General features: G+C 43.3%; 1 protein-coding gene across 1 annotated transcript in view; it reads left to right on the top strand.

Moving 5' to 3' along the window:
- Positions 1–17,703, top strand: part of Atp8b4 (ATPase phospholipid transporting 8B4 (putative)) — a 175,878-nt gene extending 158,175 nt beyond the window's left edge. Inside the window, exons 25-28 of the mRNA XM_051144911.1 lie at positions 5,713–5,958; positions 11,475–11,613; positions 14,618–14,748; positions 16,710–17,703. Of these exons, the coding sequence (XP_051000868.1) occupies positions 5,713–5,958; positions 11,475–11,613; positions 14,618–14,748; positions 16,710–16,991 (798 nt within the window). The 3' untranslated portion in view covers positions 16,992–17,703. The remainder of the gene's footprint in view (positions 1–5,712; positions 5,959–11,474; positions 11,614–14,617; positions 14,749–16,709) is intronic.
- Positions 17,704–24,146: the final 6,443 nt, after the last annotated feature.

Here is a 24,146-nt window from a genome sequence, read left to right as displayed (position 1 = left end):
AAGGGTACGTGGTCAAATATGGGGCCCCAGAGTTGGTGTGAAAGTCAGACCCTACTCTCCACTCAACTGTGGAGAATGTCCTATCCATTGGCTAGATCTGGGTAGGGGTTCAAGGTTTACTGCTCATATTGTCCTTGGCTGGTGCCATAATTTGAGCAGGACCCACTGTCCTTCTTAATGTCACATCCCCCATCTCTCCTTTTTAAATGACCCACACAGTCTGAATCGCCCCATCTATGTACACATGGATGTGAGGCCTCCCACTGGAGCATGGCTGACATACCAGGGGAAGCATTATTAAAAAATGGCTCTCTCTCCCTTCCTAGCCATTAGCTGCCATCATGAGCCCCTCTCCTATCTAGGCTGGAAAGGTGACAGGCTTGATCAAGTACAGCTGTTGTACAGAAAACCATAGTCACTGTGAGCTCACGAGGGCAGTAACCATGTCATGTCCAGAAGCCATTTCCTCTACCCTCCCACCTTGCCCTGACATCTGGCTCTTACAATATTGTCACCGCCCTCTCCCTTTTGTGAAGCATGCACTATAGAGCTCCTGTTAATGGCTGAGCGAACTGTAAACATTATTCTTTGTGCTTTGACCAGTTGTGAGTGTCTGTATGAACCATCATCTACTTCACAAAGAAGCCTCTCTCGTGAGGACTGGGAGCTCCATTAACCCATGGGTGTAGAAGTACATATTTAGAGATCAGTTTGATTCTGTGTCCATGTATCAAAATAAAAGTAGTACCTTCACCCCTAGGGCTGAGGAGTGGACCAGCCGTGGGTTCTTAGACAGATGTACTGTACCAACATAAGTTGTCTCCTATAGATTGAGTCTTATCCAATCAGGAAGCATTTGATTACTTTTATAACATATGTGCCCTTGTTGCACCCATGGGTGTATCTTGCCGGGCTGTTCATTATTGAAGCCTGGGGATTTCACAACTGGATAAGACTGTTAACGACTTTTCTCCTTTGGCGACCTGCATAGCACCTTCTAGAAATGTGATTGCTGGCCTACAGGGAGGAATTGTCCTGGTCAGAATCAATTTGATCTCGCCATGTTCCATGACCAAAGTGTGTGGTGTCTTCAGCAATAGAATCTCACCAGCAGGGTCTGGTGGGCAACCAAGATCGGTGACAATGTTTTATTATTATTATCTTGGGCTTCTCCCAGATGCTCCTGACCAACGATTCAATGGGAGTTATCCCATACATAGTACTTGGATTTTTATTTGCCAGCTATGACTGCTGGGAAAAGTATTTTTCTCTAAGAAGGGTAATTCTAAGTGTGTATGTGGGTAGAAAGCTTGTAAAATAGTAGGTTTCTATATAGCTTTAAAAAATATCCTGGCATTAGTTATTCCTCTCCCCAGCCTCTCCTCTGCCATCCCTTCCCACTTAGATCTTCCTGTGCATCAGTCCCCTTCATCCCTTCACAACACTTGCACCTCACTATCCCTGCTCCTTACGTTCTTTCTTTCCACATCAGTGACCCCTCTCCAGTTTCCTGGCTTCCGCAGGTATTCCAAGTTAAATACACAAATCTAAAGAGTCAAAGATAAGGGTCCGCATATGTGTGAGAATACATTGCCTACATCTTTTTGGGTCTTGGTTTCCTCATTCCATATATTTTTTCCAGTTCTATCCATTCACCTGCAGGTTTCATTATTTCAATTTTCTTTACAGCTAGATAAAGTTCTATTGGGTATATGAATCACATTTTCATTACAGAGTCATCAGCCGGTAGATGTCTAGGCTGTTTGCATTTCCTGGCTATTGCGCAGAGAGCAGTGACGAACATGGATAAACGTGTGGCCTTGTGGCAGGATGTAGGGTCCTTTAGATATTTGCCCTGGTTCACATGGTAGATCCGTTTAATGCTTTTTGAGTCATCTTTACAAAACAAGTCAGTTGGATCTAGGTATTTGGACTTATATCTTGGGGTTAAATTTTCTTTTACTGATTAGTGTGCTTTTTTTTTTTTTTCACCAGTACTAACATTTAACAGCATAGCCCAGTACTGTAAGTTAAAATAAGGAATGGTGATGTTTCTAGCAGTGTTTTTATTGTTGCCAGCTGTTCTGGCTATCTTGAGTCTTCTGTGCTTCCATATTAATTCCGATGTTTTTTCATTTCTATGAAGAATTGCATTAGAATTTTGATCGAGGTTGCATTGAATCTGGAGGTTGATTTGGGTAGGATGGGCATTTTCACAATGCTAATTCTAGCAGTTCATGAATACGGGAGGTCTGTCCATCTTCTGTGTCTTCTTCAACTCCTTTTGTTGGTGTTTTAAAGTTTTTCATTGTACAGGCCTTTTACTTCCTTATGTAACTATGTCTTTACTTTCTCACCCCATTAAATGTTAGGGCGCAGATTCTCTAGCTTCCCCGTCCCTAATCAGGTCACAGCGACCTGCAGTTCATCACGAGTTGACAGTCCAGTTCTGTGACTCTTCGAGCACACCCATTCTTGGCAGGAAAAAAAGAGCCCAGCTTTCCTCCTCTACTTCCCAGGACAAAGACGATTTTAAACTATGCTTGCCTTCCAAATAATGTGGTATGGAAATTCCTGCCATCCCCTTCAGAGTCTATAGTAGTAAAAAAAAAATCCCTCTTGTTCAAAAGAAGCTTCTCATCATCCTAGATATGGTGGCTGAATGAAAATGAGGACATGGCCGCTCCAAGGTATGGTTGAGGAGAAGGCTTTTACTATAGAGATGAAGGAGAGAGCTCCTAGAGGCATCTGGAAGAGTCTAGATAGAACTAGACCATAAAGTGTGTGGGGGGGATTGGGGGAGTGAGAGAAGAAGAGAAGAGAAAGAGGAAAGAAGAGTGGACAAATGGATGAAAAGAGGAAGTGAGGACCAAGAGAGTGCATGGCTGAAACGATGGCGGGTAATGCAGGAACGAGAAGCAAGGAAGGGACAGGAACCCCTTGGGCTGGAGAAGTTTAGCGTAGGGGCAGGGTGAGATGCTCTGGGAGGAGCCACAGGGACTGAGCAAGCCTTATCTTGGGTCTCACTGGGACCTGGGAGTGGCTACCTCTCCTAATGCTCTCCCATTTCAAGCCCTGCCGTTTCCCCTTCCTTGCACAGTTAACGAGGCTCTTTCTTCTAATGAAGCTTATTCCGAAGGGTGCTCCCCTGCCAAGTAGTCCTTTCGTGAACCTGTTGCTCAGGCTTCAAACATTAAAATGTCTCTGAGTTCATGCACCGGGAAGTGCTACGTTAGCTATGTTTGTAGAGAACCATGCAGGCCTAAGGAAGAATGAGGGGACAAGAGTGGGACATAAAATATCCCTGGACAGTGAAGCCTCCTCAGCCATCACAGACCAGAAGAGATCTACTAAGACAGGCGAGCACACACAAGCCCTCAGTCATGGAGAGAAAGAACACAGACTTTCATCTAGTGTGTATGTGTGTGAGACAGGAGGAGGGAGAGAAATCAATGACAAAAAAAAAAAAAAATGGTGCTTCATGGTCCATTCTGGCTTGGAACATACTTCCTGGCAAAGGGGGAAGTCTGGCTGTCTGTGGGGAAGTGGAAGCCTAGCCAGTAGTTTCCATGGCACAATTAAAGTGTATTACTTTAAAAAGGGAGTTTTTTAAAAAAGTATTTTTGAGACCAGATTTTCTCCGATCTGTTATTAGAGCAGTTTACTCGGCTTCGTTTTCTGGCCCAAAGCTATAGATTGCACAACACACATCTTCACACTGTGAGGCCACTCCCTTCTCTGTCCTGTCTACTTTGTAGTCAGTTCTGAGTCTCCTGTCCATATGCAAGAAAGGGCATCTGCACAAAGTACTGACTTCAAAAGACCTTAGATGTAAAGGGTTTAGCATGTGCTCTTCCAAGTGCTGGTGTTTACAAGTGTTTCTTTTCGTGGGGCTTTGTAGCTGCCCACAGTGTGGAATCAAATAGTAAAAATAAGGCAGTTCTGGGAAAAAAAAGAAAACCCAAACCAGTTATTGTGCAATTTGGAAAAAAAAAAAAAAAAAGCAAAGCAAAGCAAAACAAAGCAAACTGAAAACACAATAAGCCTCATATTACCATCAAGTCTGTTCCTCTCTTTTCTTGGTTTGTCTGGGTTGGCCCTTAAGCTGATGGCAGAAATCATGAATGCTGGCCTAGAAGGCCACAGAGACCACCTGTGGTGTCACTCATTTTGTCTTGAAGTCAAGCAAGCCCTGGTGGGTGAGGGCGTTCTAGTTACAGATCGGTCAGCCAGCCAGCCAGTAAGAACTAAGATCACCACAAGCTCCCTTGAATTGGGGCTGCTACATTTTACTATCATTACTGAGTATTATCATTTTATTCACGTTTTGGGTTAGCATAGATGATTGACTATTTAATAGGTGAAAAGGGGCTCTGCACAAGCACCTCTTAGTTGTGTCAGTGGTCTTTGTGAGGGAGGCATTACTACCTGGACTTCTGCAGATGAAGAAACCAAGACATGGCCAAAACCTGTTGACAGGCCTTCGGCTCAGCACTGTGTGCAGGTAACCATACCAGTCACCAGACAGGTCTCCAGCAGCTTCTTCAGCGAGGACTTCTTAAAGAGGCTGTGTCAGGATTCATGGAACCCCATCCTGTGTAGTCTGGGTCATCCAACAAAGAGGAAAGAGAACTGGATCTCCCCCCAGACCTCAACATCATGGCTGCCACTTCTCCATCTATGGTCTTCTCTTTTTTGTTTTGTTTTGTCTTTTGAGACAGAGTTTCTTTGTGTAGCCTGGGCTGCCCTGAAACTAGCTCTATAGACCAGGCTGGCATCAAACTCACAACGATCTGCCTGCCTCTGCCTCTGCCTCCAAGTGTTGGGCTTAAAGGCATGCGCCACCACTGCCTGGCTGGCTTTTGTTTCTGTCCAGTCTCCTATGCTGGCCATCCTTTTGGTATTGGCCTTGGTTTTGATGCTCACGCTGTGGTACTGGCATCATTTTGCAGCTAGCCAGAAAAGCAGAATCTGCTTCATCGATGCATATATTCATTAGAGTTAGAAAAACCAGTTAAGTTGTCTCTGGAGCTTGGTGGCTGCTAAATATGGAGCCTCTTATTCTGTGTGGCTCTCTTGTGCTGAGCCCTTGACGTTTACTACTCAGTCCACACTGAGTGAAGTGCTCAGATCCTATGTGCTTGGTTTCAGCACACCCCACCTCCCGCTTCCTATTTTGAACACCACATGGGATTTTCTCAGTCTCTGCTCACCTCCTCCCCAAATTGCCAGTTCCAACCCTGCATCTCTCTGCATCCCTCTCCTGATTACTACCCCCCCCCCCCAAAATGCATTAGCAATTTCCTTCTGGTCCATGGCTATACATCATGTGCTGGAATCCTGGAGCTGGAATCCCTCCGAGAGGGAGCAGCCACAGCAGCCTGTGGAAGACGTAGACAACACATTTTGATTTGAGTTCAAATAGCTGCATTCAAGTACAGTCACGTCCTGGCTCGGCTATACATGATCTGTGTGACCTCTCCTTTGTCTCTCTCCTGGGGATGGAGGTCTCTTGATGGAAAGATAAGGACAATTTATAATTGGGTGGGTCCTTCTGGGAATAAAAACAAGATAATGTCTTGTCATCACCGAAGGATTAGTAGGTAAAAGGGTGTGCTTACAATGACCTCATCTCTTTCTGGGGGTAGGGAGTACAGGGCCTCTCTGGTTCTTCCTCAGTGCTCCTCCCCTGAATTTACACTCTGTTTACAGGATGTGAGTGAACAGAACAGCATGGACTGTCCTCAGCTCTATGAACCAGGACAACTGAATCTACTTTTTAATAAGCGGAGATTTTTCATCTGTGTGGCACATGGAATCTACACCTCGTTAGCCCTTTTCTTCATTCCCTATGGGGCCTTTCACAATGTGGCTGGAGAAGATGGTCAGCACATTGCTGACTACCAGTCCTTTGCCGTGACCATGGCCACATCTTTGGTCATTGTGGTCAGTGTACAGGTAACCATGTTCCTTAAAGCACTACTTCTGCCTTGGTGTGACAGGTTTCCATATGTTGAAGTTCACCACCAGCTGATTCTGCTTGTTAAGGTGGTGGGCATGGAGTAAAGCCTAAGAGAATACAAGGAATTTTTCCCTCTCCCTCCCCATCTCCCTCCCTCCCTCCCTCTTTCCCTTCATCCCTCCCTCCCTCCCTCCCTCCCTCACTCCCTCCCTCTCTCTCTCTCTCTGTCTCTGTGTGTGTGTGTGTGCGCGCGCGCGCACGCGCGCGTGTAGGTGCACTCACCTTGGTCCATGCATGAGGAGGCCAGAGGCTCACATCAGCATGTCTTCCACAGTCACATCTCTACTTTTTTTGGGGGACGGGACATTTCACCAAACCTGGAACCCACCATTTCAACTAGACTGGCTCTCTGCTAGGCCCCTGTGATCTGCCATCTCTGCCCACCCAGCACTGGCGATACCAAGCTTTTACACAAGTGCTAGGGACCTACACTCAGATCCTCCTGCACACCCGGCAAGTGCTTTATCCACTGGGCCATTGATCCAGCCCCAGGATTGTCCTTTTAACTGCACATTTTAAAATGAAATCAATAATCTTTAATAACTAACAAGATATGGTGAATTAGCATTAGGAGTTTATAACCTTTGAGTGTGTAAAAATATAGCAATCAGTTAATTAGGTTAGGTATTGTGTATAAATAGAAATGGTAGCATAATTGTCTAATGTGCTCAAGGTACCAGCTTCAGGCCCAGTACTGAAAAAAAAAATAGCCTAACAGAGTGATACATACCTGTCATCCCAGCACTAAAGGGTTATAGCAGGAGGATTGCTCAAGGCTGGGCTACCTTGTGAGACCCTGTCTCACACTGTATATGAAAAATAAAGACAAGGAAGTCATACTATTGTTCCTTTTTTGGGTTTAAAGAAGAAGCATTTCCAAGGATAACAAACATTTCCAATAATTTCAGACTTAATAAGTCCCAGATTTTAAAGTGACAACCGGAACTTATTTGGCACTACATTAAAAAAAAAAATCATTCAGGAGGCTCAATGCTCTATTCAAACAGCAGATTAAGGAGACACTTCCGGCTGAGGAGTCCTTGGTGTTCTGAGAGCTGCCTCGGTTTGTGTTTTAGCGCAGTTGTGTTAGATGCTGGTGAGTCAGGGTCCACACAAACTGCTGGGGAGCGTTCTCTCCACTGATTCTATCACAGAAAAGAGTTTGTCAGCGTGTGTCCAACCATTGGAAAAGAACAGTTAAAACTGACTTGCTTTTCCAGGTTATACCTACAGTCTCAGACACGTCCATGGCTGGTTTTCAAACAGCCTGAGAGGTGGTACCCTGTGCTGAGCCTAGGATGATTGATCCAGCCATGGGCTGTGGTCTCTCATGATGCTCAGAAGTCTTCAAAAGCAAGGCCCTGAAGGAAAACTCCACACAGAATTTAGGCCATAAGTGCACATATATGGAATTTGGAAAGAACAGAGAAGTATAGAGAAAAATTAAAACTCGCCCACCCACAGTCCCATACTGGTGTTAACAGGGCAAAAAAGTAATATAAATCAATTTTGTGTAATCTTATAACTTTATTTCCACTTTATCTAATGAGTATGTATCTTGCTCTTGGATTATTCTCTGAAATGTCCCTTTTCGTAGCTGTGATACTTCAGCATATGAACATGCCGTCATTTATCAGCCAGGGCACATTGTTAGATCACTTCTATTCTTTTCATTATGAAAACCAGCAAACTTTCATATAGCTAATTTACAAAGCTTCTTTATTGCCTTAAAGTGTGTTCTTTATTGGTGTTTTATCTGTTTGTTTGTTTGAGACAGGGTCTCACTGTCTGGCCTGGACTCACTTTATAGACCAGGTTGGCTCCTAATTCACAGAGATACATCTGCCTCTGACCCTCAAGTGCTGGGATTAAAGGTGTGCGCCACAGTGCCTGGCCAGGCTGTATTCATAAAAGGGGGGGGAGTTCTGGGTCCAAAGATATATGGAAGTTTGATGTTCTTTTTAACTTGTTGCAAAAACATCTTCCCAAATAGATTATTTTTAGCTGATGAGTATAAAGCACCCTTCTTAGCCAGGCCTCATGGGTAACAGACCATTACTCTGAATTAGTTCACAATAAATCCACAGCCTTTGGTTGCCTGGGAAATAATTGATGTACACTAGAAAATCTTTATTAAGTTCATGATTTAAATGCGAATAATTTTAAAAGAATGTTTTACTTTGAAATAATTGTAGATTTTTCAGAAGAGTTGACACTTTATGGACTTCAAGGACAGTGCCTGTGTCTGCTCAACTTGACTTGTTAGGACCACACAGAGCCTTGACACACCTGTGTCAGATAGAAGACATTAGCGTGGATACAGAATTGTTACTTAAGCTGTAGGAGTGACTCAGACTTCCTTAGCTTTTCTAGTATTAAGTAAATACACACACACACACATATGTATACATACATAAACACACACACACACACACCACCACCACCACCACCACCAACAACAACAACACAAGATTCCACAGCGTTTTTCGGTGTCATGTTGCTGTAGTCTCTGACCTCTCATGACTCTGTGGTGTTTCCTCATCTGTGATGACTTAGAAGAATGGTGGTCAGATAGTTTGTAAAATGTTCTGCAGTTTGCATTGTCTGATGTTGTTTCCTTGGGAGGAGATGGGCTGTGGACTTATAGGGAGAATCAGAAGGGGTTGCTGTCTTCCTGTTTCCTCCTCGTAGAGCACAGTCACTCCTGGACCTGTATCCCATTCTCGTTGTCTGTCCATCAGGTGATGGACATCTAGGCTAAATTCCGTTTGCAGGCCGGCAGGTTGTACTGTAGCATGCAGGGCGCAGGCACTGGATAAGGCCATTTTCTCACCCAGCAGTCATAGTACCACTATGTAGGCTAGCTAGCAGGGAGGAAGTTCCTCGGGCAGTTAGAAGTTGACATCTGCACATCCTGCAACCAAAGTGTGTGGTGTTTTCACAATAGAGTCCCATCATCTAGGGATGCCTGGCGACCAAGAGCAATGGTGATAGTCTGTGTTGTTGTTTTTGAGGGGGGCGGCTCTGAGGACATCTAAGGCCAACACCTCATAGTGGGATGTTTTGTGTATGACACTGTTTAGTAATTTCTGTCTTTTGGGAACAATATTGTCCACCTGTACAGCATACCCCCATCCAAACTTCCTTTAAATTTGTTCTTCCCATCTGCTTTCATAGCACATGTATTCCCATCCCTCTGTCATGAATATTTTTTCTCGCTTTTTGATGTCTATAGACACCCTAAGTAAAACATACAAATCTAAAAATGCAATGCTGTGATTCACAAGTGAAAGGCCAGGCAGAGTTTATCTTTCTAGGCCTGAATTCTCACCTAGTATAATATTTTCAACTTATGTCCATTTTCCTACAAGTTTTATAATTTTGTTTTTGTTTACAACTGAACTAAACTCATGTGCATATGCACCATATTTTCATTATCTGCTCATCAGTTGATGGCTGTCTAGGCTGTTTCCATGTCCTGCTATTGAGTAAAGCAGCAATGATCACAGATGTACAGGTGTCCCTGTGGGAGGATGTCAAGTCTTTGGATGTGTGCCCAGGAGCAGGGCAGCTAGATCAAATAGCTTTACTTTCAGTTTTCTTGCACAACTACCACACTGTTTTCCGTAGTAGCCACACCAGTTTGCATGCCTTCTAACACTAAATAAGGGTTTCCCTCTCCCCAGAACCCCACTAGCATTTGTTAATATCTGCTTTCTTAATCTCAGCCATTCTAAATGGGGTGAAGTGGAGTTTCTAAGTAGGTTTAATTATCACCAAACATTTTGCTATCTTGTTCTAGGTCTTTCTTAATCCACCTCCAATGAAGCAAATTTGGGACTGTTTTATTTTTCTCAGATTTTAAACCCCCCCCCCCCACATTTTCTTGAAATAGAGTTCCTCCCACTCCACCCTCACCCCTTGCCAACTGCATAGCTACGTTGCTATATCCCCGTTTCACGTGGTAGATTGATGTCAGTTGACTCTTTCCACTCAGCACCTTTTTGGTTTAAAAGTTTATGCTCTTTATTTGATTCCATAATGCCACCAGAATGTGATTTTTTTTTGCACTAATTTGCCTGAGATTTGAACAGTCTTCAGTCTAAAAATCAAGGCTACTGCTGCCTAGGGGCACTTTTTTTTTTTTAAACATATCTTTGATTGGCACTTCTTTATTTATTCCTTTATTTTGTTCAAAGATCCTATTTAATTGTATATTGGGCTCTCAAATCCCACACCTACAGATTCACAAGTGGTTTCCACTTCTTAGTTTGTGTTCCCTCTCATTTGCATTTGTTTGTTCCAGGATATGAATTCAGCTCTCAACACAAGTAATTCCTGTTTTCTGTTCAAGTTTTAAAATCAGCAGTGGAGTTCTTTCCTCAGGTTAATTTTGTGCTCTCTTAGGAGGCCACATGATGCTTAGCTGTTGCTGTAGCGCTTCTCTGTCACATTTATTAGTTCTATTTCAGTGGGAGACAGCTGCTCTTTTAGGAGGGTCTTTTCACATGGATTATGATTTCTTTTCTTTCTTATATAACATACACCAAGCTTTATCTTTTGCTGGTGGCAAGCTGGCCGGTGGTGGAAGACTGCATTAAAGGTTTTGGTTTAGTGGCCTGGTAGTGTCCTAGATAACTGACACGTCTTGACCAGGAAGGAAGCCGGCTCTCCTCAGGTATCTCTCCTCAGGTACACCCATCCTGTAGTTCATCTCTTCTGCTTCCAATGTCTTTACTGCTGCAACACTTCAGAGGGCAGCGAACTACAGTGGGAGGGGAAGGTGTTTCCATGGCTAGAGAGCGGTGTGTTTATGCTGCAGACAGGGTCCCTTTAGGTAGAGAAGGAGTCTACAGTCCTTCACTGCACTTCTTCTGAGGCCTCTGCCATGTAAGCAACATTGTTGTTGCTACACAAGACACTGGAAGGGAAGAGGGACTAGAGAACCCATTCCAGACCACCATGAATTTATAACAAAAGAGGCAAAGATTTTTCTTTGCTGTGATGTGAGTAACTTACGAACAAGGTCATCAGAATGAGTTAGAATATTCAGGTAAAAATAACACACATGTTAAAAAAAACTTATAAAATTTACACAGAGCTCATAAAATGTTGCACTAGCCCACTACAAGATTTTTTTCCCAATAGAAATATTTCGATAGCAACTTAGGAACTGACTTTAGAAAACCATTCTATTGTTTATTTCACATTAAAAACAAGCTCCTTAACATTGCCCTTCCTGAGGCTGTTTTGGCCTTGGCAGAAACCGTTGCCCATGCACCTAAGCTCTAGCTACTTGTCTCTCTCCTGTGTGTGTGCAGACGTGGTGCCATGTGTGGTTGCCCCAGTCATCTGTATGCTCCAGGGCAGACCTGGAAGCAAGCTTTTGTGTACAGTGATTTTTTTTTTCATGTCTGAAAGCTCCTCTTTTTGCATTTGACTTTATTTTCAGATAGCTTTGGACACAAGTTACTGGACTGCGGTTAATCACGTCTTCATCTGGGGGAGTATTGCTACCTATTTCTCCATTTTACTGGCAATGCACAGTAATGGTATCTTTGGCATCTTCCCCCACCAGTTCCCCTTTGTTGGTAAGTGAGCCTACCTTTTGTGAGGTCTTGTGTCACTTGGAAAGTTCGTTGTCTCTGTAACTTATTTTGTGTGTGTGTTGTGTGTGTGTGTGTGTGTGTGTGTGTGTGTGTGTTGTGTGGGGCTAGAAATGGTCAATAATCCTTTTTTTCTCTAGGAATTGACTCGCACTGGAAGCCTTACAGACTTGAAACAGGTCCCAAGAGACTGTTTTCTTCATTGCCAGATAAAACTTATAGGCTCCAACAGCCCAGATGCAGTAGGGTGTGACCTAGAAAACAAGGGGCATAATATGTATATTGGGACAAGTGTACAGCCTGTGAAAAGTTTATTTATTATACACAGAAAAGAGGACAAAATACCCACCTTTCCTTATACCAGGCTACCACCAAAAGGCTACCCTATAGATCTTATCTGCATTTAGATAAAAGAGAAATGATGCACAAATTAGTACCATCTGTAGATTTCTGGATATCCTTCTAGAAGTGGCTGGAAGAGAAGGCTGGATAGTCAGGGGGTTTAAATATCAGCTCCACAATTTAACAAATTGTGTATGATGTTGAACAAGTTTTCTTTTCTTTCTATGATTTAATGTTTATCTGTGAACTGGGTTATTAATTACTTATTTTCTTTCCTTTTTATTTTATTTTATTTTGTTTTTTGGTCTTTTTGAGATAGGGTTTCTCTTGTAGTCCTGGCTGTCTGGGACTCACTTTGTAGACCAGGTTGGCCTTGAACTCACAGAGATCAGCCTGTTTCTATTTTTCAATAGAAAAAAAAAAAATGAAGATCAAATGAGTTACTACATGAAAAGTATTAGGATGGATCCTGGTTAAATAAACATTGACTCTAATGGTAGTGAGTGTTAGTGAGGGTTTCTATTGTTGTAATAAACACATGTCAGAAAACAACTCAGGGAGGAGAGGGTTTATTTCATCTTACATGTCCTGATCACTGTCCACCATGAAAGGAGGTCAGGGCAGAAGCTCAAGGCAGTAACCTAGAGGCAGGAACTGATGTAGAGGCCATGGAGAAACACAATTTATTGGCTTGCTCAATAACACCGAGGATGGCTAGCTCAGGGGTGGATCCACTCACGGTGCCTGGGTCCTCCTATATCATCCACTCATTAAGCAAATTCACTGCAGACTTGCCTACAGGCAAGACCTATGAAGGCATCTACTCAACTGAGAGTCTCTCTTCCCAAATGACTCTAGTTTTTATGAAGTTGACATGAAACTGGCCACCACAATATTATCATTCAAGAAACTGTGACTTGATGATTATGTTTGGGGGCATCATGGGAGAATGTGGATGTCTGATGTGGCAGCAAGGAATCCCTAAGATTCCTTAACGCCTGGAGGTTGCATTATTTAGCAAAGAGGACACATCCAGTGTTCCCGTGTTAAGGGTCACACTTCAAAATGATTCTGGCATCATCACTGACTTTTACACAACAACTACTAACCCTTTCCGAGAAGTTTGGAATTCTGTAGTGCAGGTGAGTAAAGAGCATGAATGTTCTGAGTTCACCTCAACAGAAAGCAACCCTCCAGAGCTCAGGGAGGCAGCACAGCACTCCACATCCGTTCTCTGATTACCTCAGCCTAGAAAGCAATTCCCACGAGACTAATCTGTGTTCAGTCTAGAGTTCTAGACTAGAGTCTAGAGTTCAGTCTAGAGTCAGACTAACTGAGTTCATAGGATCAGTTCTGACGTGGTCATCTTCCCTAATGCCAGGATTCTATTGGCATTCAGCTGCCATGTGCAGGCACTGCTGTTCAGCTTTGTCCCTTCTTAACACATACGGTGACCTCTTCCCATCCTAAGAGTCTTGCTCAGTAACCCTACGTTAATACATTGTTTACCAAAAGATCCCAACCACACAGAGACATGTTGGTTAGTCATCGGAACAAGCCAGTCAGGAAAGGAAGGCTCTAGAACTGTTTCATAAGTTTCACTTCTCATTTGCTTGTGTAACATTGTGTGTCTCCAGTCCTGATGACCACTCTAACCTGCAGAATGGACTGCTTCCCCCGGAGAGTGTAGTTTGTGTGCGGACTGACCTGTCTCAAGTGAGGCCCATGCCATTCCGAGGATTGATTACTGAGTTCCAGAGAAAGTTTAAAAAGTTAGATCAACATTGGGGTTTTCTCTAGTAACCAGGAGCAGGGAGGAGTGAAGCTTGTTTTTCTCAGTGTTGTCTGTGGGTGATGAGCTTCAGGGAGCTCGGAAAGACATTTAATTGATTGAATCAAGTTTGTTTCTGCCATTGGCCTACAGCGCCTGGAATTGGCCGCTCCTTGGTAGATTTACTCTCCAAAGGCAGAAAAAGCAGACATACCAACAAGCCACCAAGCTCTCATCCCAAAGCTCATTCGAATGGTGTTGACCCGGGCACACTGTGATGAAGATCTGGCAGACTGAAGGTGTCATGATAAATCCCTACAGAGTGACAGGGACAGGGATGGTGCCCCATGGAATCTGCCTGTCTTCCCATTGCTGCCTTCATTAGACAAATCATAATATGTGAGTGTGGAAGCTAGCTTCAGACTTGGCCAGGAGTTTCTTTGCCCCCAGGGTCTCCTCAGATCTTTAGCTCAGGGTGAAGAGAACATCAAAGAAATAGTAAGTTTCTGGGTTGTTGCTTAGAATTTCAAAGGTTACCCTTGTGCTAGATACAATGTAAGCAGTCGATGAGGCCATCCTTTGAGAATAGGCCTGCATTCAAACCGCTACTCAGAAATTCTAATCTGCGGCTGGATCAGTGGGGCTGAAGGAAGACTTGAGCAAAGCTGAAGGCTGCTCAGATGAGAGAATGCTTCATCGGGCTAGCAGTTCCCCTGGGCTTGTGTAATAGCTTCCAAGATTTTTCTTTTAATTTATGTAGTTGTCTATCGAATTAATAAAACTCACTATGATTGTAAGTTGATTTATGTAATTATCATGATCACATAAGCAATTCAGTGTTTTATAGCCAGGGTGTCTATGTCTCTCTAACGGTAGGAAATGCGCGGCACTCTCTGAGCAAGAAGTTCGTCTGGCTTGTTGTTTTCTTGATAGTGGTGGTGTCAGTCATGCCCGTGGTGGCATTCAGATTTCTGAAGATGTATTTATACCCAAGCCTGAGCGATCAGGTAGGTTTGCAATACCGTAAGTACTTGAAGGACGGCCGGTGTTTGGCTCTCAGAAACAATGTGCTGATGTGCTTCTCTGTCCGGACAGATACACAGGAAACGACTAAGGAAGTTCCCATAGGTCCACAGCATCAAGACAGAGTAGATGGAACATCTTAAACACACTAGTCCTGAATGTCAGTGAGGAGAGGTGTATTCGGCTAAATGTGGGTACGCAGCGATGAATTATAAGTACTTTTGCCCCTGACTCACTGGAGTCCTGTGGGAGTAAGGTTGCTGTAAGAGAAGGGCAAGCTACAGGAAGAGCAACGGGCACCATACAAGGGATCCAAACAAGTCATGTGACGTGGTCTCATCGCTTGCGTAGAAACAGAGTGTTGGCTTGGGAAATAAGAGAGCCGTGTTACCTGTTGAGCATATTTCCAAAGGGAACAGCAGCATGCTGAGTGGACTGGGACTACAAAGATAGAGGGAAAACAGAAGGAACATGGGGCAGAAAGAACCTAGACCATAGAGTGGACTAGATCTCAATGGCTCATGGGAAGAGCAGTACAAACAAAGCCATGCTGGGCCAGGCTGAGACCCAGGGCAGGGAGAAGAGGACAGGAGTCATTTCTATCACCCCACAAAGAAAGAGAGCATGTTTCTGGAGGGAGTGGGCCCAGATCAGTATTGCCAAGGGCTCTGAGGTGGGGCTTTTCTTTTCTTTCTTTCTTTCTATCTATCTATCTATCTATCTATCTATCTATCTATCTATCTATCTATCTTTTCCATACAGGGTTTCTCTGTGTAGCCTTGGCTATCCTGGACTCACTTTGTAGACCAAGCTGGCCTTGACCTCACAGTGATCTGCCTGCCTCTGCCTCTCCAGTGCACCCATGCCGGGCAAGGTGGGGCTTTTCTTATAGTGATTTTCCTTACGTTCTGGGGGTAGAGTATGAAATGATTCACAGGGTCACTTGTGTCTGTCCTCTGGTGTCGGTTCTGAGCTGCATCCAATCTGATGATGGCTCATTCTTCTTGTGTTAAGGATGACTGTCATGCTTTGTTTAATAAGCATCTTCAGACCTGAAAGTTAGAACTGGGCACTTATGCAAACCTCTGGCCATCTTCTTGGGTCACATTCACAGGGAGATATGTTGGAAACCCACCCAAATGATGTTTAGGTCTTAATTTTTTTTGAGAACTATTGTTGAGGTTTATGGGTGCATTTCCCCTGTCAGGTCTTGGGGACATTAGCTAGCAACAGGAATCTGTTCCTCTGGCTCTTTCTGCCCCCTCTTCAGCAATGTTTCCTGAGCCTCGGGTGGAGGGGCTGTTTGTGGATGTTCTGTAAAAGGCCACACACATCTGTGTTTATACAACACACACACACACACACACACACACACACACACACACACACACACACAATGAAAACCCTGAAAGTTGACCTTGTGTAAGAAGGAGAAAATTCTGACTCTAATTTCCAAAATTTTCTCCTAATCCAATTACTAGTGACTGCAGGACTCAGACAGCCTCTAAAAGGGCAAGAGAGGTGAAAGACTGTGGGTATTGGGACTATAGACATTATATTCCTATACAAAAGTATGCGCAAGACCCTGGGCTCTATTCCCGGCCCTGTCACTAAAACAAAGCAAAACACTCCCGCCCCCCAATTCATCATATGTCCAATGAAATGGAGACAGTAATGACATCTATTCAAATATTTCTTGTTTACATGAGAATTTCTTGATAGGAATAAAAAAAAAAAAAAACAACTGATTAGTGCCTAGTGCTATCTTTGGGGTGGAGAATGTCATGGCTTTTAGGCTTGGAGCTTCTTTGGGAGTGGAGGTGAATATTTTCTCGTGGCAGACTCTTCAGTAAGTATCAGAAATGTCTTTGATTTTACTCAGTGGCTGAGTGTCTGCATTATAATGATGGATTCATTGTTGCACTGTGGCTCTCTTCCTCCCCAGATCCGCCGGTGGCAGAAGGCTCAGAGCAAGGAAAGACCCATCCGAAGCAGAAGGCCCCAGACCCGCAGGTCAAGCTCCAGAAGGTCGGGATACGCATTTGCTCACCAAGAGGGCTATGGCGAGCTCATCACATCTGGGAAAAATATGCGAGCTAAAAGTCCAGCTCCAACAGCAGGGCTGGAAAAGATACTTTATAATAACACGAGCTGGATTGAAAATTTATGTAAGAAAAGCACAGACGCGGTGAGCGGCTTTAGTCATGATAAGACAGTGAAACTGTGAGTCAAGAGGACTTGAACCACAAAGCCGTCTTTTCACCTCATCTGGGGCTGAGCTTTGGCTGTGCTGGGGCCAAGAGCAGCACAGCTCGCCCTGCTTAACTTAAATCTGTGGCCTCCAGCTGCCAACGCCTGTCAGAGGCTGGTGTGTTCGGCAGGAAACCGGGCCAGATGGGCGTGGTCCAATCTGTGATTCCGTGAACCAAGGCCTCTCGGGACAAGTACAGATTTTTATTAACTTAAACACCAATCGATCTGAACTTTGAGTCTTGTTTATGGAAAAAAAAAAAGCTTGTAAATTAGCATCTACATTGGATGGGCCCTGGGTATGTCAAAGGGTACATTCCAACGGTGTATCTGAAGCAGAAAGCACTCTCAACAGATACACCATGTATGTGAAGAGCTGCCTTTCCCAGATGCAATTGCAGAATTCAAAGTGTGCAGTATGGTGCTCTCGGATTGAGAGTCAGTCTCTCTCGAGTTGTGGCCTCTACTTACCTGCCTGAAGAATGCATAAAAAAGCCTGTGGAGTTCCTTATTTTTACAACAGGGAAACAGGGTATCTCTGTAGAGGGGCTGACAGATTTATTTAGAAAGTGTTCAGACTGTTCTACATAGGGGCAAAATACCAGCGTGGCTCCCCCTAATGTCTCCTAACGTTTCCGTGACTTGTGTGACAGGGTCAGTAGCAATCTGCTGCGTGCTACTCAGACTGCAGGTGGAACCACCGGAGCGGCAGAACACCACTTTTTATTGATAGTGTTCCATACAGGCCACAGGCAAACGCTGCTGACTGAACCTATTTTTAAAAACTTAGAACTGAAAGGAAGCAAGTCAATAGGCAATCTCTTCTGCGGGTATTTCCTCGGGATCAGGCCACCAAGACTCAGTTCCTCTTAGTGCCTGGCTGTCGTGTTTATAACTCAAACATCTAAACGGGTAGGTGGATAGATGAAGCTGATTTTTGGAACAGCCCAATTTGGGGGATCTATAGGCGAGTCGCTGGTTTATATCCTTTATAAGGCTCCGTGTTCAAACTGCTGCTGACAGCCACTTCCCTCTGCAATGGGGAGGTGGTGTGCCTTTTGGTTTCCTCCTCTGCAAAATGAAGATGTACTTATTACCTACCTCATGTGGTCCATGGCCATCAAGCACAAATTCTCCAACCATTAGAAACACAATTCTCATATGAATGCATGCACGATTTAGGCTTTGGCTAGCTCCTCATTAGAACAGCAGAGCAATGGGAAGAGACACCCAGGCCTGGGACATCAGTGCCTAATGGGGATGTCCTCAAGGACATGAAGTTGCTAAGTGTGAAAGAAAGCAAGTAAAACTACAGCCCAGGGAGCCAATGTATCTGCAAGGAAGTAAAATAAAGCGTGGTGTCTTTCTAGTTTTCCAAAATCAGCCTTTGGCTCTCTAGGCTCTTTCCTTTGGTCCACACTCAATTGCTGAACAAACAGGACTACTTTTTGTAACAAAGCACTTGTTAATCCTTATGTGGCCTTGATATATTATGGGCTGGGATAATGTTAATAGGTCAGTGTCCCCTGCCCACTTGGTCTTGATTTCTAAGCCTCGGGTAATTTTTTCTAAGTGGTACTCAATGTGATAATGTGTATCTCAGAGCCTAATGCCCAGAGCTTTTACCCATGACAAATATTGTAGCACGTCCCATTTCCTGTACCTCCCTACCTAGGAAAAGGTGAGCTTGTCATGCACAATGAGCAGCTTCAGAGTGCTTGCTTCTGTTTTATAATCATTTTGAAAAAATTAGAAACTTTCAGTAAACATTTTGCCACTGTTGGTGTTTTGATGTTTTCTTTTCTTTCTTTCTTTCTTTTTTTTTAATTAGGAACTAACTGAGGAAATTTTTTTATTACATTGTACTAGCTCTCTCCCTTGATTCACCCCCCCATGCTCTCTCTCTCTCTCTCCACCTCCCTCTTGTTACCACCTCACCCCCTCTCTTTCCTTTATATGCCTGGGGAAAGCATATGTCCTTTTTATTAGCACTGGAGTCAAGAATTAGATGAGCCAATTGGATTCATGTGTAATACTAGAAATGGTCAATTTTGGAAAGTTTGGCTCAAAATTTAAAAGGTCATTTATAAACAGATACTGCAAAAGAATTGTGCGACAAACATTTGATTAGTTTTATTTGGGTCTTATGAAAAACCAAACAAACACGCACAGCCTACCGTAAGATATTGAACCATAGGGGACAAATTTGAACTTGAAAGTCAGTGGTGTGGGTGGTAATATAAATAAAATAAATGCAAATTTAATTTTACATAAATGTATCAGATTATTTGATGAGTCTCCCTTTTAAAAAATATATTTAGAATTTACGTTGACAACCTTGACTTTGAAAACCTCAGGCCAAGTTTGGGCTATTACAGGCAAGAACAGAGTTCATCTCCCTGGGGGTAGGTGTGCGATCTTCACTGCTCTATAGGATTTATGCTAAGGAAGGAAAGGATAGAGAAAAGATCAGTAATATGAAAGGGGGGGGTGAAGACAGAAAAAATAGTGGGAAGGTGGAGAAGGGATCAGCATTGCTAATTCTGTGTCTCTGGAGATGACATGATTCTGAGAAGCAGATAGGATCAATCTCTTGAGGGCAAAGAAGTCCTGGGCTTAGAGACTTGAGTAACAAAACTTCTTTACATCCTGCGTGTGCTCAGGAAGAACGTTCTGGTACAGAGCCAGGAAATCTGGCTTCTCATATCAGCAGTGCCTTGATTTGTGTGGCCAAGGCTAGCTGCTGATTCCTGCGGGGCTTTGTAGCCTCATCCATCACCTGGGAAGTTGGACAGGTTGGCCTCCATGGGCCTTTCTCACTTGCCCATTCAGTGACCTGTTCTGGTCTTCTGCACTGCTTTGTGCAATTGGCTTTGATGGTTGAGAGTGTGGGGAGGGAAGAAAAAGGGGGCAGGCAAGAGGGGGGTCGAGCTGGATGCTCTCTCGAGGAGGGGCCTGTCTCTTGTACTGCTTGTGTTCATCTAGAACAGTGGTTTTTTTTTTTTTGTTGTTGTTGTTGTTCCTGACAGAGGTATTGTTTCTACGGTGGTGCTTCTCCCATGTTTTGCTGGGTACAGGCCTCTCTCACCCTCCTCTCTTTGCTATCAAATATATGCAGACCAAAAGCTCAGATCCTCCCGCTAAGTGAGGGGAGGGTCATTTAAATGTAGCTCTGATTTGTCTGGAGTCAGGTTTAAAAACAATGCCCCAGTGACATTCTTCATGGTCACAGAGCACTGGCAGTGCGTGCATGTGTGTGTGTGTGTTTGTGTGTGTGTGTCTGTGTATGTGTGTGTATGTATGTATATGTGTGTATGTGTGTGTATGTGTGTGTGTATGTGTGTGTATGTATGTATATGTGTGTATGTGTGTGTATGTGTGTATATGTGTGTATGTATGTGTGAATGTGTGTATATGTATTTATGTGTATGTGTGTGTGTGTAACTTCAGACCCTGTTTTCTGGACCCTACAGTCTGTAGTGTTCAGTACACCCACATCCAGCTTGTTTTTAGCAAACTGAGGCATGAAGTGCTGGACTCTGAGATTTCACAGCAAGACCGGCTCCCCAGTCAGACACAAGATCACACACACAAGAGAAACAAACATGACTCAATTTTTTTTTAAGTCTTTAGAAAAGATAAATCAGAAAGCCTTACTTGTTATTTTACCACAGTAAAATGTATCACTTTGTATCTAACCGAAATCCCTAAGATTGATAGCATTGGTAATGATTGTCGATTATGTCTTAAAAAGATTTTGTATCAGCAAATAGAGGATTAGAGGAGAGCTCAGAGGTGGTGACTTGCAGGCTTTGGTGGGTTTGCAGGCCGTGGGTTAGATAACCATGACAGAGCCGTGGTTTCCAGCTTTGTACTAACATCTGGTGTTAAAGGTCTGCAGTTCACTCTATTGTGTCACATGCATTGGCTCACCAGGAAATCATGGACTTTTGCAAGTCTCTTAGCCAAGCCTTCTGCAGAGCTGCCAGGGAGCCAGAGCTACATGGCCATCATATTCCAAAGTGCTCATTGCGACAGACTTGGAGGCTCGCTGGGTGAATCTGTAGGTTTACAGTTAAGACTTAACCAAGAGAGGGGGCCTATCTGCCCTGAAAATTTCAAAACTCCCTGAGAGATCTCTCATGAAATTGGTGTATAATGTAAGGCATCTGTGAGCAGCATGTACACATGCCCAGAGTCCAACAACTGAGGAGTTGGCCAGAAGTCTCTGGATAGCTCAAGTTGATCTCCACAAAGCTCTGAGACAGGTTTAAACTTTTAATGAATTCCATCCCTGAAAATACAGATAAAAGTCTTATCGGATCAGCATACAGGTGGTTAACTTAATTTGGAAATGAAATAGTGATTGGTTCCTGCCTTGTCACACGTATTTCCACACTCCCACTGTTCCAGGCAAGCACTAATGGTAAAGTTTGGTGGCTGGTGGCTTCATTCCAGCTCCCGTCCCAGTAACCTCTGTGTAGGAGGCTCAGTGTACAGATATTTAAACATAAGAGAAAACACAAAACACGGACAGAAATTATACCGACTACAGAAAGAATTGTTCTTAATCCAGCCTTTCTTAAGAGATTTAAATTTATACGATGCAAACTGAGTAAAAAAAAAAAAATTGAAAGGCATCAAGATCAAAATGAAAGTTAATTGGAATAGTTAAATGTACAGAAATATGCAAACAGAGACTTCTGCAACACATTCTTAATTATTATTAGTTAGAAGGGGGGAAATGCTGATATAGGGAGCCACCAGACACAGCAACTCAGACCCAGTTTAGAGCCAACTGAATGTCTTTATTCCAGCCAGCTGGGACTACACTCAGGATTTTGGACCTAAGGCTAGCCACAGGTGTCGAGAGCATGGAGTTTTTGGGGGCAAAAACCATAACCTGGCATCTTGCTTGGCAGCTCCTTCACAGAAGCGAGAGTCTAACAGAAACTAAGACAAGCAGCTGCGGAGGTTTCTGCCCAAGCATGCAGATTAACAAAGGCTAAGAGAAGCTATTGGTTGAGGTGGGGGTGGGGGGTCCACACAAGCAGGCAGTTTAACAGAAGTGAAAATAAATTAGCTGGGGCACCTTGACCTCTGTTTCCTAGAATAGAGTTTGGTGGTTTTCCATAGGGTTCTCCAACAAGGAGATCAGATTCTAGTTAACCCTGAAATGGCCTCAGCACAAATACAAAATGGAGGAAGCTCTTGCTCTGTCACAATACAGCTGGGAGCAAATTTGAACAGCAATTCTTTCCAGAAAATAACTGGGAATTTAAAATAGCTCATATTTAGTCAATGCTAATCTCACCAAACACAGACTTTCAGGTTATAAGTACTTGATAGAAAATATTAAATGTGCTTTAAGTACAGAGTTGAAAGTAATCTGTTGAAAGTAATCTTTTCCCTTATATAGGTCCCTACCTGATTTCCTGAAGTCTACCTTCCCTCCCTCCCACATACACAGTGAGTTCGAGGCCAGCGTGGTCTACAAAGCGAGTACATGACAGCCAAGGCTACACAGAGAAACCCTGTCTTGAAAAACAAAAAAAACAAGCAAACAAACAAGATTAGGAGCTCAGATCCCAATATGAGAGAGAACATGTGCTGTTTGTCTTTCTGAGCCTCAGTTGCATGATTTACTATAATGTTTTTAAATTCTATTCATTTTCCTGAAAGTTACATAAGTATATGTATACTATATATTCTGCCTCTTTATGACAGAATAAAATTCCACTGTGTATGTGTACCACATTTTCATTATCCACTCATCTGTAGATGGACATCTAGGGGGAGTCCATTTCCTTGCTGTTTTGGACAGAGAAGAAGCAGACATGGATGAACAGGTACCCCCTCTTGCTTTGATGAGCTGAGGTCTTTGTGCTCCCAAATCAAGCTGAAAATCATTTATTCTTTGTCCGTCAAGATGAGCTTATATTTGACAGAGACTACTTGAATCTTTAGATTGCTTTCAGTAAGATGGGCATTTCTACAGTATTGATTCTTCCAGTACAAGAGGGTAGGAGCTCTTTCAGCTTCTAGCAAATTATTTAACTTCTTTCTTCAATGTTTTAAAGATTTCATTGTAGAAGTCATTCACTTCCTTGGTATTTTTCTGAAGAAGTTTTGAATGAGATAATTTCTGTGACTTCTTTCTCAGTGTGCTTGTCATTTGTATTTGTACATTAATAGTGTACTCTTCCATATTCCTAGAAGTGTTTATCAGTTCTAAGTTTTTTTTTATAGTGGAGTCTTTGAGTCTCATTTATGAATCATATCATCTGCAAACAATCTCTGGCTTCTTCCTTTTCTAGTTGTATCACTTTTATTTGTTTTTCTTTTTATTGCTCTAGCTACTACTTCCAGCGCTATATTAAATTAGAGCAGAGCAAGTAGACACTTTTGTCTTGTTCCCGACTTTAGTGGAAATGCTTTTAGTTTTCCTCCATTTAGTATGAATATTGTCCAGGGCTAAAATGACATTAAATAGTAAATGGAGATAAAACAACAGTATGGTCGGGGAGGCGGGGGGGGTCATGAAGACAAAGGATGCTTACAAGAAGGGAAAACAACAGGATGGTCTAAGGGAGGTGAGCCATTCCATCCTGCAGGGAAGCTCCTTAAACTCAGGACATAAACAACTAAACAGTGCTAGGAAGTCCCTGAAACTGACCAGAATTACTAGGCTGCTTCCTCCCCAGGCATATATATATACACTGTGTGGACTGCTGGGAGACACTCTTGAACAAGTGGAACGCATGAGAAGAGTGGCAGATCGACCAAGCTGCCCAGAAGAAACATCATCCAAACTGCCTAGAAGACTCAGAGGGCACTGAGCTGGCTGGAAAGGACACTCTTCAGGCTGCTGAGCTGCCCTTAGAGTCTGTGCAGTATGCTGCAGGCTTCTAACTTTTACAAGCCATTATCACTTATACCGTAATGGACTTTGATACTGCAGCTGTTTTTAGTCATTTCTTCTCCTGTAAGTAACCCCTCACCCATATTCCTGTAAGCAACTCCAATAAAATTCATTTGTTTATCAAGTTGGACTTTGGTGCTATCTGTTTTTTGGTTTGCCATCAGGTCTGTATCTGGAATAGTGTCATACAATAGGAAGTCAGAGCACAGT

Source organism: Acomys russatus, chromosome 4 (genome assembly GCF_903995435.1).
Source record: "Acomys russatus chromosome 4, mAcoRus1.1, whole genome shotgun sequence".
Taxonomy (NCBI): domain Eukaryota; kingdom Metazoa; phylum Chordata; class Mammalia; order Rodentia; family Muridae; genus Acomys; species Acomys russatus.
Note: the sequence above shows the minus strand (reverse complement) of the source record. Positions and strands in the feature narration are given on the sequence as shown.